Source organism: Terrapene carolina, unplaced genomic scaffold (assembly GCF_002925995.2).
Source record: "Terrapene carolina triunguis isolate 2854851 unplaced genomic scaffold, T_m_triunguis-2.0 Scaffold231, whole genome shotgun sequence".
Classification (NCBI taxonomy): Eukaryota; Metazoa; Chordata; order Testudines; family Emydidae; genus Terrapene; species Terrapene triunguis.
This window is the reverse complement of record NW_020664582.1, coordinates 8,767,730-8,785,369: the sequence shown is the minus strand read 5'-3', so window position 1 is coordinate 8,785,369 and position 17,640 is coordinate 8,767,730. Positions and strand designations below refer to the sequence as shown.

The following is a 17,640-nucleotide window of genomic DNA, read 5'->3' as shown; positions in this document are numbered from 1 at the left end:
TAGCGCTGGGGCAGCTCGGCTCTTAAACAGAGCCGAAGAGTCAGGGGAGGAGCAGAGCAGCCGCGGGAGGGGAAGTGCCCGGCCGGCATTTTCCCGGACATGTTCGGCTTTTTGGCAATTCCCCCCGGACGGGGGTTTGATTGCCGAAAAGCCGGACATGTCCGGGAAAAACCGGATGTATGGTAACCCTAACACACATGCTTAGAAAGTTAATCCCATGTTTATGTGCTTTGCTGGAGCGGTGCCTTGATCACAACACAGACTTATTGGTAGTTGATTTTTGAATGACGCATTCACAGACTGAAAATAAATTCTGGGGAGAAATGGCAGAACTTTTTGCTGGACATTCATTGAGGCATACTTAGGAAATGATAACAGATAACATTGTTTACTTGCTGAACCTGTTACTTAGCAAACCAAAAATGCTTATTCAAACTTCACTGGTGGGATGGCTATTTTTTATTTATACTGTAACCTTTCAGCCTCCACCTCCCTCCTCATTTAGCAGACGTGGAGCGAATGAATAAACATTTTTTCTTTGCTAAGGAATGAGCAGCAAATAGTCAGTTATTTATTACTTTACCTCTTGTTTGCATTGCAGAGGACTAAGTGGTGACCCAGCTATGCCATACACTATTTATATACCTAGCAATCCCTCAGGTTCTCTCTTCACCCAGTTAAAAAGCTCTTCTGATATGAAGAGCTACAGTAGAACCTCAGAGTTACGAACTGTATTTCCTTTTTCGAATCTCTTCTTCAGTGAAATTTACAATAAGGCAGCTGCCATTTTAAAGTATTTCTCTTGTTATTCCAAAAACAGCACCATCCAGCCCCTCCTTTGTGAAAATTAAAGGTTGCCAATGTGTTCTCTGCTACTTTTAATACCTTGATTGACTTTTTATTAATAAATGTATAAAAAGCTTGTTCCTTCCTTCCACCCATCATTGGCCTGGCTGTTCTTTTACAGCTAGCAAGGCAATGTTTGCTTTTTAATCAAATGGCAAAAGACAATCATGTTGTTAAATAGTCTCAGTTGAATGGATCAAGGCTCTCCAGAGCAGGTTCTCCAGCCTTACCACTGAGACTTGCATAAAGACAGCAGTGGAAAAGGAAAGCAGAAGGTGTAAATTTCCACATACAGTTTTCTACAGCAATAAGAGCAGATTTTCATAAAATGATGTGAAGTGGAAACAGAATTACACACCCCTCTGGCTTAGACTCCTTTAGATAGTCTAAACCAATCTATATTTCACACAGATGACAGAGCTGGCTCTGTGGTACTGCTGTATGCTATAGAAAGACATGAAAAATAATTGCTCTTCTAAGATATTCTGCTATCACTCCCTTTAATTTTCTATGAACACTTTAAAGGTCCACAAGCATCAAGGATCATTGAGAAACAACGCAATAGTTATTGTCTTAAGTGTTCTGGCTTTCAATTCAGAATTTATACCGCCCATTTTTCCCCTGTGTGTTTCTAAGTAAGGACAGAAAGACAGGTCTGGAACTGACACATTTACTTCACAAAATCTAACACATCAATAGTTCATGTACCTCTCAGCAATGCGCCATGGATTGAAGTGCCCTACTGCCTCATGAGAAATAAGTTTCAGGTGCTGCTCATATCTATTGTTATAATCAAGGATGTTCTGGAGCATGTGCTTTGGAACAGAGAGAAAAACGCAGCGCTCCTTCTGCTGAGATATATTGCGAGTCAAGGGCTGCCAAATGTCATTTCCAGTCTCCAATTTCTCTTCCACCTCCCCATCTTCTTCAAAAGCACTGGAAACACAAAAAACAGTCAATAAACCAGAACTTCTTGGTTTTAATGTCCTTTTCCACATGACCTAAAGCCACAAAGCCTCTTTAAATAACACTCCCTGGGGCATTTACTCTTAATGGAAAACATATATTATTTATATATATCTCCACAGTAAAAGCACATGAGCATTTTAGTTTATGACCAAATTCTCTACTCACTTTCCATCAAAAGGTCTTTCAAATACAATATCCACTTGTGACTCTTTGTGTCCCATCAATTTGGTTATTTGGATTGGATGAGGAGATACAGGCCTTTTCTCTATTGATGCACTCTCTCTTTCTAGAAGGAAGAAAACAACATTAAAAAAAATGTTTCTTTGGGAGAGAAAAATCTAACAATGTAGAGAAGTCCCCACCATAAGCATAGCTCCCTTCCAAAGTTAAGTCCTTTGGAGAAATGAAGAAAAATGTTACCAATGATGAGCCTCTAAGCTACAAATTTAAGGGGGTACTTTCAAAAGAACCAAATGTTTCAAACGCGAGCACTTTAGAATATGTCACTTTTAGTACAACTCATTGAGTATTTCTAAAGCGGTGATAGGAAACATTACATTACTTGGTAACCAATCTATTGAGATTGGCAGTAAATGGAGAGGGGAAATAAAACTAAAACAATTGGGCCCAGATCCTCACCTGGTGTAAAATGGCATAGCTCCTAAGAAGTCACTATGGGCCCAAGCCTCCTCCCAGAAAATTCAAGGGCAAATCTCCCATTGGTGCAGGATCAACCCCTATATGGTCAGGTGCTTAGCTGGTGTAAATTGGTATAGCTCAACAGACTTACACCAGCTGAAGACCTGACCCTATATTGAAACTAAAGTGGAGAGAGAAATCACGAGCCAAATTCCTCCCTATTGCTACTTGGCTGAGGCAAGTGGGGCTACAACCAGGATCAATATGTGTGGGAAATAGTAGGAGTGTTTGTCTGGAAAGCTAACTTTGTTTAGCAAACAGCTTCCTGCTAACATCCCTCAGGTTCTCTCTTCACCCAGTTAAAAAGCTCCGCTGATATGAAGAGCTACAGTAGAACCTCAGAGTTACGAACTGAGCAGTCAACCACACACCTCATTTGGAACTGGAAGTACGCAATCAGGCAGCAGAGACAAAAAAAAAAAAAAAGAGCAAATACAGCACAGTACTGTGTTAAACGTAAACTACTAAAAAAAAAATAAAGGGAAAGCAGCATTTTTCTTCTGCATAGTAAAGTTTCAAAGCTGTACTAAGTCAATGATCATTTGTAAACTTTTGAAAGAACAACCATAATGTTTTGTTCAGAGTTACGAACAACCTCCATTCCCCAGGTGTTTGCAACTCTGAAGTTCTACTGTACAGTATCAGTCTGGGCAATTATATATATATTTTTTTACTATTACTGAGAAGTAAGGAGGAAAATATTTGTGAATGTTCAATTAAAATCTTTGAGGTGATTTTTTTTTTAAAAGAAAGATTAATAACTCATGATAGAAGCACATTGGGCAGTATACTCTGATGTAAAGAAAATGTAGCAATTCAGGGTTAAACCATAGATCAGGGGTCGGCAACTTTTCAGAAGTGGTGTGCTGAGTCTTCATTTATTCACTCTGATTTAAGGTTTCGCGTGCCAGTAATACATTTTAACATTTTTAGAAGGTCTCTTTCTATAAGTCTATAATATATAACTAAACTATTGTTGTATGTAAAGTAAATTAGGTTTTTAAAATGTTTAAGAAGCTTCATTTAAAATTAAATTAAAATGACTGGTGGCCAAGACCCGGGCAGCATGAGTGCCACTGAAAATCAGCTTGCGTGCCGCCTTTGGCACGTGTGCCATAGGTTGCCTACCCCTGCCATAGATCGATCTATGGACAAGAACTGAGAATTCGACTTTTTCCTAAACAAAACTTTTCCATCATTTGATTTATGTGAAAGAATGAGTGAGGCAAAAAACCTGTATACTTAATGACTAATTTAACAGTGTTCTTTGCATTGACAGAAAACCTACACTGACAGCCAATGCATCATCGTCTTGTTCACTGCTGCATGGACATGATATATACCTGACAGATCTATGGAATCGGAGCCATTTAAATTGCTTGACTTATTTATTTATTTATTTTTTTTAAAAGAAGAGGGAGGAGAAGAGCCAATATGACAATAAATATTCATTTGTTCTTTCCTGGGGAAGAATCGTTAGATAAATCAAGTGAGAGTGTTTTGCTGTGTTTTACAGATATAGTCTCAGACTGTGAACTCTGAACTTTTCTACTACTAGAAATAATATTTTTATATGCTGGAGTGGAGTGAGAAAGATTATTGCTAGGGTATATAGAGGGAACTGGATTCCCTTGCAACAGCATAAATTAATCCATGGTCAAACGAACCCATACAAAATACTCTCTCTCCCCAGTTTTGGCTTTGTTCTCTAAAGTGCAGGGGGATTTACAGGCTTTGAAATTGATTTCTCAATCACAATGGCAACAGACGCGTCTTCAAGAGGTGTCAAAAGAGGTTTAATGAAGTGGCTCTAGTAATTGCTCAGTCTGAGGATGAAGAGGTGTTACACATGGATCTAACAACAGAACTGTTATTCTACAAATCACTCTAAACAACTGTAGTTTGTGTGTATCCCTCTCAGAAGTGGACTCCTTTCCCTGTCAGAATCCCACCATCTTTAACTAATCCAAATTAGAGCCAGGAGCTGTATTTGTTCACAAAGTAGGTGGCTTCAGAGAAGTTCAAGATAAAGTTCATCCACTCAAAGAGCACGTTGCATAATATATGGCATGGGTCAGGATCTCATTCTTCTCCCCAATGTTTGAAACTACAGAAAGACTAAAGTCAAGTGTTGGTGCATTCAGAAGTTAAGCATGCTTTGAGAAGGCAAACTAGATCTTTCTGGAGTATGACTAAGAATGTCTGAGCTAAAATGTGAACTTGAACATTTGACAGATTGCCTTCTTGGAGGATCACAGAAAACATCACTTGTTAAAAGAGTGCTGAGAACTCATTCTCCATCACTTGAAGTCTTTAAATCAAGACTGGATCTCTTTCAACCTGAAGCGCTATAGCTCACACAGAAGTCATGGGCTTGGCGGAGAAATTATTGGGTGAGGTTCTTTGGCCTGTGTTTGGCATGAGGGGAGACTAGATGATCATAATGGTCCCTTCTGACCTTGAAATGTGTGAATCATTGAGAATTCTGAAACAGCTTAGCAAAGAGGAAAGAAGAGAGAAAAAGGGATTTATCCAGGTCTGTGTTTTTTAATTCTTTTTAAAAAACCTTGTGTTTACACTTGCATCTATATGTTATTTTCATTTTTTCCTTGTCCTTTCTGGCAATGGTGTATGAAAAAGGAGGCCTAAAGAATAAAAGAAAACCCACCAATTAAGCTTCAGAAAAGGGAGGCAGACTCGGTTACAAATGGATCAATAGAAAAAAAGTGAAAATAATTAGAAATAAGCAAGCAGAAGTCAGAAAAGACAAATAGAGAAATAAAGTTGAAGGTGGTCAGTAAATCCACTATATCTTATATTTTTGGAGAGATCCAATGGAAACTCTGCAAGATTCACATTTACAAAGAAGGGATGAGGTCACAGAATATACAAAAATGTTGAGAACCAACGTTTAAACACAACATCCTCTCTGGTTTGGGACTACATACAAGACGTTTTAGGCCTACTATATTTCTGGTAAATTAGAAGGGGGTCAAAACCAGGGTTTAGAATGGAAAGAGTACCTCAATTATGAAGTCATTATCACGACTCCATAGTGGAGCAGTGCTAACCAGACTTATCTTGATCCCCACGCTGCCGCCTCCTCCCCGCCCACCCAGCGTAACTGATATGTGTTATAACAACAGGGTAAATTCCTATCTTCCATGCCATGTTAGCACAATATTACATAGTGTGGGAGGGGTTGGGAAAGAGTGCCTGGAGAAACCATCATATAATAGGGATCTCCACACCTTTTACACACTGGAGAGATGGGCTCTGTTCTTGTTCAAATTAGGCTGGAATGGAGAGAGTGTTAGGGCCAGGACCTGAGGCAAAACACATGCTATTGTAGCTCATAGGTGGTGGTTACTATTGCTGAGTTGGGGGAGGCCTGGAGGAACCTATTTCCTAAGATTTTGTGCATGGCAGACTGCAAGTTTCACACACACTGAGAAGAAGAAAGTAGCACCGATATTCTTTCCCTAAGAAAAAAAAATCAATTATATTTTTGTCAAAGAATAACTGGAAGAAAGAAGAAACCAAACTTCACTTAAATCAACATCAAACATCCCCTGTTAAGACTCAGGCCCTAGTCCTGCAACTGGATCGCACAGGCAGACTCTTGCATCCAAACACTGCTTCAGTGACTTCAATCAGATCCATTCAAATAAAGCCAATTGTAAGATTGGTACTTTAGCTTGCAAGCTTCTCAGTTAGCCTCTCCTGCTTTCAGATATTAATTTTTAAAGATAAAATTTTTTAAGTCCAAATGGTGCTATTTGATTAATATGATCAAATCTAATCTACTAATTTTGGTTAGGAGATGTTAACATTTAAGATAGAGACTGCAGCAAAAATAAGTTGTATTAAAAAAAAAAAAAAAAAAAAAAAAAAAAAAACCTTTTTTTTTTATTTTATTAAAAAATAAAAAAAAAAAAAAAAAAAAAAAAAAATAGTATTAAAAAAAAAAAAAAAAAAGCCAACACTTACTCCTTTTCTCTTCCTGTGCCCAGAACTCCGAATCAGCATAGACAATCTGATTAAATCTCCTGCGAACCGCATCTTGGTATCTCTTTTTTTAAAATGTACAAAATTAATCAATCAACAGATATTTAATCAGTTCAACTGTACTAGTGATAACTTGATGGAAAAGCAAACAATGACCCATTTTGATCATGTTATAAATCTCCCCCCACCCCCCTATACCCTTCTTAAATATAATAGAGACAGAAAAAATCATCTTCGTGGAAATATCTTGATTGAAGTACAGCACTGTAAGTCGATTGATTGCAGATTGTAGGATTTGAGCCATAGGATGTACAAACATTTAATACCACTGAAATCAATGGGACTACTCACAGCAATAAATTTTACCAAGTGCATAAGTATTTGCAGGATCAGGGCCTATGGCCAGTCTGTAAGTCCCCTTACCTTTACTTGTAATGTAGCTGTACTTTTAATGTAGCTATTTTTACAGATATTCATCTTCAATTGCTTTGAGTAGCTTCTGGTTCCAGTCTCATTTCTACTTTCTTGCTATGTGAAATTGACCATAACTTGGAGATACAGCAGTTTAGCTTACACACTATGGAACATCTTGTAAACCCCTTACTCTCATTGGTGAGCAGTTACTCAGAGTAGTTCCATTGACTTCAATAACTCATCTCATTCTAAAGGAGACACCTCAGGGAGCAGCACTAGCACCATTCTTGGACTTTCTCTCGCTTATGTAGTTAGATAGCCCCTATATCTGTAGTATCTGAGACCTCACAATTACTGTCATTGGGCAGATGAGGAACTGAGACACAGAAACACACAAAGTGTGATGGAGCAGGAAACCCATGTCTTCCAACTCCAAAGTTAGCCCCTTAATCACTGGACTATCCTTACTCTTATTCCTTGATCACTGGTCCAGTACGGACTCAGAGGGAAAGCGTCACATATAGAATCAACAGTTCTACTTTCTGTTACATGTAGACACTCCTTCAAGACCTTTCGTCCAAGTTCTGACCCAGTAAGACCTTGCTTAAAAAAAAAAAAGAATGTACTGGCTCAGGTTGTAAGGTATGGACAGATGCACAAGGTGACAATGTTGCAAACAACTAGCACTTAGACATCTGCTTACTTCGATTTCTTCCATTCTTTGCAGCATTGTTTCCAGACTAGGACTGTCATGCATGGCTACAGCCTCAGCTTGCATCTTCTTGTGTTGCTCCATATTCCAGAGTTCCTGAGCTGTATCTTCCAAAAGATCATCCAATAACTTCTCACTCAGCATATCTGCATTGGATGCAGCCTATAGATACAAAAACCCCAAAAACAAACATTTATTTTTATTTATATACACATACACAGAGGAAGCCAGTTCAAATGTATGTCTATAATTCAAATTTCTAAAAGCAGTTATTAGCTTTGATAAATGAGCTGTCATTTCTTTCAACTGCTTCCTTTAATGCAAATCTAATTACATTCTTAATACTTTTCTTTCACACAGACAGTAAGCCGAGCTAGTAAAATTAATTCAGCATGTACAGGACACTATAAAAATGTATCACCCAAGCCAATTGAGGGAGCTCAGCATGCTGAAGGATCAGGCCCTCAAATTTAGGACAGTTGATCCACTCACTCCCCAAATTCAGGGATCCCGTAGGAATCCACAGAACTAGAACTAAAACACAATCATGCAAACACTTACAGACATGCTTAGCTTTACTCGTGTGTGTTTGTAGGATCAGAGCCAAAGTAAATCTCAATTATGTCTTCTTAGCGTGACCATTTAGCTGGATAACTTTGCTCTAACAGGGCTATTTTCCTAGCTATACCCTTCTATAGCTCAATTACTTTTTCTAATGTTTCCTTAGAGTGTGAAATATTTTGGATCAGATACTATACATAGAAAGGATGTCTATAATAGTCTTATATACTAAATTTTCTGAAAATGATTTTGCTTTTTAAAAAAACACTTAATATCCATTTTCTCCATGTTTAATGAATTCATACTTTGTATATTTAAAACATGATAGCTCGTCAACGGAAAAAACGTTTGTATAATCAACATCCTAATTAAAGAGGTCATTCTATTTAGTTTCTATTGGCATAAGCTACAGTTTAGGAAATCAAATCTAATGTCCTATCCTTTTCATGTCATGTACAAGAGAAAACATCATCATGCATTTTGAACAGCTTTACTCCATTATATCCAAACAGAACATACTTTTTCAGCAGCCTGGGATGATAGTTTGTTTATAAACGAAGAACCCTTCAAACGAGTGTTTGTTTCCAAAGAAAGATTGACTTTCTAATGAAACAGAAATATGTTAATGTTTATAAAATACTTTTTATATTGTATTAGCACAAATTAATTATGTTATTAAGGAAAGCTATAACATGAATTCCTAATATACTCTGATCAAAACCAGTAATATTTAACATGGAATGCTCATAGTTATTCAAAACCATGTTCCCGTTTATCTGCTTGGCCACAAGATAACAGGAAAAACATTAATTTACTGCAGATATGGCAAATATATTCCAATAGTCAAGGACCACACTGAGAAGAAAAATATTCTGCAAATGAATGTCTAAAACTGTTTGGACTGGGTGAAAAATTTTGCACATGTTTTTCGCTAATCAAATTAAGGCGACCTGCCATTTGCTTTCCCCATAACAAATGTTTTCTAAATCTAAGAGACTCTTCAAAATGTCAGCATAAGCTTTGATTGCACTACCTGTGCTTTATCCAAGAGAGGTTCCAAACGCTCCCGAACTGCTTTCTCCACCTTGTCTGCCAGCTGTGTAGGAGAAGCACCTTCTAACCTATTTAAACAAAAAACAAAAACAAAAAAAAGTGATGATGCATTTTAGTGAAAATCTGATGTGACAAAAGAACATAAACCCACTTTAAGAAAACAGGGCCACACGAGAGATCTGCTACCAAATTTGCTTCTTGCATGACACCTTTAAACTGGATAATTACCTCAATTTTTGTATTTTCTCCATTTCTTCTCTACTAAATTCCGTTAGTTCCTTCGTTCTTCTTGAAGTTTCTGCATCAAGCCAAGCTAGTCTTCAGAAATAAAACAGCAAGACAGAAGTTAAGAAAATAAAATGCATGTTTGCATAGACTATCTAATGAAATGATGTAAATTCAAGATAAATGAAAATCTCCACAAAGAATCAACAATGAGAAGTTAAATATGTTAAGTTTAAGGCAAGGAAAATCTTTGTTCTGTCTCCCAGAACATCTTTAAGTGAAACTTTGTTTCAGAGGCAGAGTTGTCTAGTGGACACAGCACAGATGTGGAAGTTGAGAAACCTGGATTCTAAACCCTGCTCTAACATTGACAGCGTATGACCTCTGTTGTGGCTTTGGTCCACCCTAAAAGATGGATAATAACATTTACGTACCTCACAGCAGTGTTAAGAGCCTTAATCAATTAATATTTGTGGAACAATAAGTTCCAGAGATGGCATGACAGTGATAGGTATTATTACTTTCAAATACATAATGACGGGCCTTCTTTTGTCCCTATAATTCCTCAGCTTTCCTAACACACTCTTTTCATTAAATATTATAGTAGACATGGTACAGAAGATTCTGACACACCTTGCACCAACTAGGTATGCTAAGAACAGATTAGAAATTTTAATCCTTAGGCCAAGATTTTCAAAAGGGACAAGTGATTTTGGGGGCCTCAACTGTTGAGAGCCAAAGTTGACAATGTCAGAAAGTGCTGAATACCTGCCCCTTGAAAATCCTTTAAGGTGTCTCAGATTGGGCAACCAAAAAAATCATTAGGCATATTTGAAAATCTTGACCTTAATTTCCTTATTGTGGTGGGCTAAATTCACATATTCAAGATTACTTTAACCTAGTTGGTATGTTAATTGCAAAACCCAGTCTGGATTTCTTCCATGCTTATTTAAAGTTTAAAGGATGTTTAATGGTGTTTGCACCATGGTACTAAGCAAGCTGCGGTCTCTGTATGCCAAACCCCAAACCTTGTTTAACACTGTTTAATGTTGGACTGTGACTGGGTTTTATTTAAAAAACACTTTTGGCCCATATATTCCATCTAATACAACATTTTTGGCACTGCAATGTGGAGCCTAAAGGGTTAATACATGCTCTGAAACTTGCATCTTGGCAAACAAACGATTTCAAAATTTGTTTAAAATAAAAGTTTTTTTTTTTTAAACTCTTAAATGTGTTGAGCTTGTTGAGGTAAGCATGAAAAGCAAACTATTAATATTTTAGCTTTAAAACAATTAATCTCTGTATTTTTAAGTTATTGTTTAATCATCTTTTTAACAAATGCTTTCGGTTTCTTTTTATTCTTTTATTTTGAGGTTTGCAGTTTGTGTGATTGGTAATAATTTTGCTGATTTAATGAAAAGGTATTTTTAAGAAAAAGCAAAAAAAGAGGTAAAATTAAGTGTTTTAAATTGTTGAAGGTTAAGTTGCTATATGAAATAACATCTTGGATAACCCTCTTGTTCACAAAATGCTAGCTTAATTCAGGGCTGCTACTGCATTGACTATGAATTTAATTTCAAACCAAACAGAACCAAGGGCTGCTGCAACACCAAACTTTGTGATTTTTGTTGTTGTTTTATGTTTTTGCAATGTTTTTCCCCGTTGTTTTGTTTATAAAGTGTTTTTCCTTTGTTGTTTTTGCAGTTTTCTGGTGGTTTTGTTTTTGATGTCAATGATTTTTGTTGTTGTTCTCTGCATTTAAGACAGCACTGTGCTAGTGTTGCACGTTAGACTCCCAGAATGGGTTAAGTTGCCATAATGCCAATGTTGTCCTCACAAATATCAATAGTAAAACAGGTGGGCAACTTCTGTCAGACTAAAAATGCCTGTGAATTTAACGCCTTTGCGTGTTGCAAACGTCTCAGGAATGCAAAAGTGGCTCCAAAACAACATAACTTTGTTGCTTCTTTTTAAAGAAGGCAACGCACCTGGGTAAGAATGCCATCAGGGCTAAAGTTTTTCCCCCGGAGTAAGTAAGCTTAACCACTAGTGCATAAAATTTTCATGGTTTGTGTAAATGAACAGCTTTAATTGTGTAAGTGGCAAAAGAGGGGGTGAGTTTTGCCATGCTTATCCATTCTGGGCCCACAGCCAAAGAAGAGATAAGAAATGGGTTGTTTCTAAACATCTTAGAAACAACATAAAACTGCTGCATTTGAAGTTTTCTTTTAGCTACAAATGAAGTGAGTTGTAAATTCTTAAGCTATGTTAATATCTGAAAGGTTTAATTGTAACTTTTGTAATATCTGATCAAGTAAGATTTGCAAATCTCAATTTTGGGATAAGGAATTTGCAAACCTTAAATTATAACCAAGCACCTTTTTCTTTTCTTTTTTTCTATATCCTTAAACTTTGTAACTGATTTTATGAACAAGCATCCAATCCTAGATCAAATTGTTTCATAAAGAGCGTTATGTTCTGATAACTAGGCCTACAAATTTACTCTAATTGTGAGCTCAACTGTAAAAATTATGTGAAAGTTCATAAGATGTCACAATAATCTATAACAAATGTTGATGGGAAAAGGTACAAAAGAGGCAGAAAAACGGAATCAGTCCAAACAAGAAGGCGTACTGAGGTAACTCAAGGACTGTGTTAAGATCATGCTTGGTAAACAAGAAAATCTGGATCCGGAAATTAATGAATCAATATTGGTGTGTCAAATATTAGGCCTAATTGGCCAATGAAATAATGAGTGGACAAGCTATTCAATGCACCACTCCCTTTTTGGGGAAAAGATGGAAGAACAGATTGAGGCTGCTGGAGCAAGCTTCACCATTATGGCTGCCACCCCACCATCTCCTGGATCACCAGACCCTCTTTGTCCTAATCCCAAGTGATGTCCTGATCAGACAGGACCAGAGAGGGATCCAGATGACATCTCCACCTCTGCTAGCTCCAGCAGAATCCCAAACACCAACTGTGTTTGATCAGACTTTAACAGCAGCAATGACAACAGCTCCAGCCCATCTCAATTAGCGTCTTCGGTTTTCCCCAAAAGTATAGTTATTACCATCTTTGACATCATCAAAGAGACTGTCAAACAAGAGGGCTCTTTCTTTTAAAATCTCTCCAGCTAAGGAAAGGGAACAAGAGATGCTGTTAAAGTGAAAACCTTACTTACTATTTTACATTTCATATGCTTTAACTATTTTTCCTTCTTTTCTTTATATTTAATAAAAGGTTAAAAGGATGATTAATGGCGTTTATGCCATGGTACTAAGCAGGCTGAGGTCTCTGTTCGCCAAACTCTGGACCTTATTTAACACGGTTTAATGTTGAACAATGACTGAGTTATGTTGACATTTTTGGCCCATATAGTCCATCTAACACAACATTGCCTATCTCTGTATCCCTGTACTCAGGGAAAGTGAGCCTAGTGCCAATTGTGGAGCAGTCCTCAGAGTGGGGCCACTACTGGAGGTGCTGTGTAGAAATTACCAGGTTCCCTCCACCCTGTGGGAGAAGAGGAGAAAAATGAAGAATCTCCTGACAGCTGGGAGGGGCTCAAAGGAGAGCGAATGAGAGTCTAAGGCTTGGTCTACACTTACCCCCCAAGTCGAAGTAAGGTACGCAAATTCAGCTACGTGAATAACGTAGCTGAATTCGACATACCTTACTTCGAACTTACCGCAGTTCAGACGCGGTCCACACGCGGCAGGCAGGCTCCCCGTCGACTCCGCGGTACTCCTCTCGTTGAGCTGGAGTACCGCAGTCGACGGGGATCACTTCCTGGTTCGATTTATCGCGTCCAGACCAGACGCGATAAATCGAACTCGGAACTTCGATCCCCGGCCGCCGAACTAGCGCGGCAGTGTAGACCAGCCCTAAGGCCCTTTACCTCCAATCAGGCAGGAAGGGAGTGAGCTGCAAGCCTAACTTGATTCCTTCCTGGGGTGGCGGGAGAAAGAGAGTGGAGAGACTCCTCCTATTCCCTCACAAGAAGATGACTCCATGGTTCCCATAGGACGGTTTAAAAGAGTGTCGTGGTTTAGCCCTTTGTATGAAGAAGTGGCCTTAATTCAGTTTTTGCCTGACTAAAAAGCGTTAACTGTTTTACCCTCAAAATGTAATTAATTTCACAAAGTGAAAAGAAAAGATATATTCAGAAAAATAATATATTATCGTTTGCGTTTCTGGATAAAGGATATGCAAGGTCAACCTGAGAGCTTCTTTTTCAATGGCTCCTAATCTTTCTTCTTCGGTTCCCTCTTTCTGCAAAGCTGACTGTTCTCTGCTGGAAGCTTTGGGACTAGCATTCATGTATCCCCAAGGAGCACTGTGAATGAGGAAAATTATATATAATATATATATTACTGAGATCCCATTCCCACTTTCCTAATGAAAAAGAGTTCTGTTTATAGCAGGCAAAATTATTATACCAAAAACTGACTCAGTTAGGCCTCAGTCCTGCAAGAACTTGCACACATTTCAGTTTACTCACATCAGTAACCCCACTGAAGTGAAGGGGTGGAGGCATGCTCTCAAACTTAAGCATGTGTGAAAGTGTTTGCAGGACCGGGACCCGAGTTAAAAAAAAATGGACATTAACCTGAGAAGTCTGGTAACATTAGCCTTGAATTTCTTCCCTTTTCTCAACATAGGGCCTGCAATGGGCACCATGCAGAAGCAGAGTTACGCCCACATGGAACCCACTGCAGGATCAGGGTCCTAGTTACTTTAATGTGTTGTAGCTATCACTTGTTCACAGAAGTCTAGCTAACATTTTTTAAATAGTGGAAAAGAGAAAAATTCAAAGACTCACATTTAAGTTGTAACAGAACTTGCCCTGCCATGTTAGGATCTACTTTTCAAAAGCTTATCTCATATTCATTCTATCAAATTCTAAATTAAACTTCAAATAATTTATATCAATTAAAAATATGATGACTATTTAAAACATGCATTTAAAAAAAAAGTTTTCTATACCAAATCAATTATTCAAGCATTTATTCCTGGACCCTGTCAACAAACATTGCTTGTTAATCTGTAATGTGTAAGAACATGAGAATGGCCATATTGGGTCAAACCAATGATCCATCTGGCCCAGTATCCTGTCTTCCAACAGTGGCTGGGGCCAGATGCTTCAGAGGGAATGAACAGAACAGGGCTATTTCGAGTGATCCATTCCTTGTTGTTCAGTCCCTGCTTCTGGCAGTCACAGGTTGTTTCCTATCTTGTATTCAATTATTGATCCATGAGAGGACCTTCCCTCTTATCCCATGACTGTGACTGCTTAGTTTGCTTACGACTCTTTGATGAGGAACCTTGTCAAAAGCTTTATGAAAGTCCAAGTACACTATATCCACTGGATCACCCTTGTCCACATGTTCCTTGACCCCCTTCAGAAAATTCTAGTAGATTGGGGAGGCATGATTTCCCTTTACAAAAGCTGTTTTGACTCTTCTCCCTCCCCCCCCCCCCCCCCGAAACACATTGTGTTCATCTCTGTATCTGATCATTCAGATCTTTACCATAGTTTCAATCAATCTGCCTGGTACTGAAGTTAGATTTACCGATCTACAATTGCAAGTATGGCCTTTGGAGCTTTTTTTAAAAAATTGTCATTACATTAGCTATCCTCCAGTCCTCTGATAGAAAGGCTGATTTCAGTGATAGGTTATATACCACTGTTAATAGTTCTACAATTTCATATCAGAGTTCCTTCAGAACTCTTGGGAGAATATCATCTGGTCCTGGTGTCTTATTACTGTTTAATTAATCAATTTATTCCAAAACCTCCTCTACTGACATCTCAATCTGGGACTGTTCCTTAGATCTGTCACCTAAAAAGAACGGCTCAGGTGTAGAGATCTCCCTCAGATCCTCTGGGGTGAAGACTAATACCAAGAATTCATTTAGCTTCTTCGCAACGGTCTTGTCTTGTGTGTTTTTTTAGCAGCTCAGTCATCCAGTGGCCCCACTGACTGCTTGATAGGCTTCCTGCTTCTGATGTACTTAAATATTTACTGTTAGTTTTTGTGCCTTTGGCTAGTTGCTCTTCAAATTCTTTTTTGGCCTTCCTAATTAAATTTTTACACTTCACTTGGCAGTTTATGCTCCTTGCTATTTTCTTCACGAAGATTTGACTTCCAAATTGTAAAGGATGTCTTTTTGCCTCTAACTGCCTCTTTTACTTTATTGTTTAGCCGTGGGGGGCATTTTTTTGGATCGCTTACTGTTTTTGTTTTATTTGGGATATACTATTAGTTTGAGCCTCTATTATGGTTTTTTTAAATAGTTTCCATGAAGCTTGCAGGCATTTCATTCATGACTGTTCTTTTTAATTTCCATTTAACTAGCTTCCTCATTTTTGTGTAGTTCCCCTTTTTGAAGTTAAATGCTACTATGGTAGGTTTCTTGGACATATCCGCCCCACAAGGATGTTATATTTAATTACATTATGGTCATTATTACTGAGCAGTCCAGTTATATTCACCTCTTGGACCAGACACTGTGCTCCATTTAGGATTAAATCCAGAATTGACTCTCCCCTTGTAGATTCCAAAACTAGCTGCTCCAAGACGCAGCCATTAAATGGTGTCTAGAAATTTCCAACTCTGCATGCCATCCCATATAGGGATATCTGAAATAACCCATTATTACTGGTTTTCTGTTTTTGTAGCCCCTCTAATCTCCCTGAGTATTTCACAATCACCATCCCGGTCAGGTAGTTGAAAGTATATTCCCACTGCTATATTCTTATTGTTCAAGCATGAAATTTCTATCCATAGAGATTCTATGGTACAGTTTGATTCATTTTAAGATTTTTACTATATTTGACTCTATGCTTTCTTTCACATTTAGTGCCATTCCCCCACCAGCACAACTTAATCTGTCATTCCTATATATTTAGTACCCTGCTATTTCTGTGTCCCATTGATTATCATTGTTCCAGCAAGTTTCTGTGATGCCTATTATATCAATATCCTCATTTAATACCAGGCACTGAAATTCAGCAATTTTAGTATTTAGACTTCTAGTATCTGTATACAAACACTTATAAAATTTGTCAATATTTAGTTGTCATTACAAATATAGTTGTACATTACAAATATAAAATGCCTGTCCCACTTGAATGTTAACGTACCGTTTAGGTGAAGCAGGTGGGGATGTAGGATTTGGAGGTACCCAAGGTATTCTACTCTCCTTAACAAGTGGTTTGCTCTCTTTTAGCCTGAAAGCTACAGTGGTCTCTTGAAACCGGGCATGCTTTGCCTGAGGCTGCACAGGTCTCGATCTTGGAAGCTTACGGATTCCCTTTAAGACATATTAACATTCAAAAGATGTTCAGACTTTTAAAAATACATATTCTGCACTGTGCATCAGAATTTCTCTCTTAGGGTCAGGTCTAAGGGACTGATTCTGCAGAGCTGAAGTCAATGGAGGTTTTAATACTGACTTTAATGAGAATATGAATGCACCCAAATAGAGTGTGGGCCCAATCCTGCATCCCTTACTCATGCAAACAATCCAATTGTTTTCAGTGGCAGTATTCACATGAGTAAGGGCTTTTTACATATGGGATATTTGTAGTACTGGGCCTGCTCATGAGCAGAGCTATTTAGAGATTTATTAGGACTTCTGCAGAAGGGAGTGGCATAACTAAAACACTGCTAAGTTTATATTTACTAGGCTAAGAAACTAGACAATTGTTCTACAGTGGTCAATTCTGAAAGCTATTTTTCACTCACAGGTATGAACTATCCTGACGTCTGGTTGAAACACATGGACTGAGTCACCATGTTATGAATTATTAAAATGCTTAACCTAGCTGCTCACAGGCCGCACTGATATTAATATAGTAAGAACAAATATATATAATTACACCAAATCTCCTGATTTTTCAGGCTGAGGTGAGTGAGAAAAAAAATCCATCCATAAATGCATCCAAAAATATCTATTTTCAATTTTGGGGCATTTTAGAATGTTTTTAAAGAAGGAAATGTCAGTAACATGCAAAAAGAATGAATGAGTTTTCTTGCACCAAGGAGGCCATCTGCTGGTTGCAAATGGCATTTACTAAAACACAAGTGGTTATATAATTACAAATAATTATTTTAATAAATACATCATTAATGTCATGGGAT

The 17,640-nt window shown here is 37.9% G+C and overlaps 1 protein-coding gene across 3 annotated transcripts in view; it reads right to left on the bottom strand.

Moving 5' to 3' along the window:
- Window positions 1–17,640, bottom strand: part of KIAA0753 (KIAA0753 ortholog) — a 32,894-nt gene that overhangs the window by 3,723 nt on the left and 11,531 nt on the right. For 2 of the 3 annotated variants that reach the window (XM_026656497.1, XM_026656498.2), the window contains 9 exons: window positions 16,641–16,810; window positions 13,713–13,829; window positions 9,491–9,580; window positions 9,243–9,330; window positions 8,729–8,812; window positions 7,640–7,810; window positions 6,505–6,586; window positions 1,981–2,101; window positions 1,555–1,782 (listed from right to left, as the gene is read on the bottom strand). In XM_026656497.1, the coding sequence (XP_026512282.1) occupies window positions 1,555–1,782; window positions 1,981–2,101; window positions 6,505–6,586; window positions 7,640–7,810; window positions 8,729–8,812; window positions 9,243–9,330; window positions 9,491–9,580; window positions 13,713–13,829; window positions 16,641–16,810 (1,151 nt within the window). The remainder of the gene's footprint in view (window positions 1–1,554; window positions 1,783–1,980; window positions 2,102–6,504; window positions 6,587–7,639; window positions 7,811–8,728; window positions 8,813–9,242; window positions 9,331–9,490; window positions 9,581–13,712; window positions 13,830–16,640; window positions 16,811–17,640) is intronic. The other variant, XM_029912511.1, reaches the window with a different exon arrangement.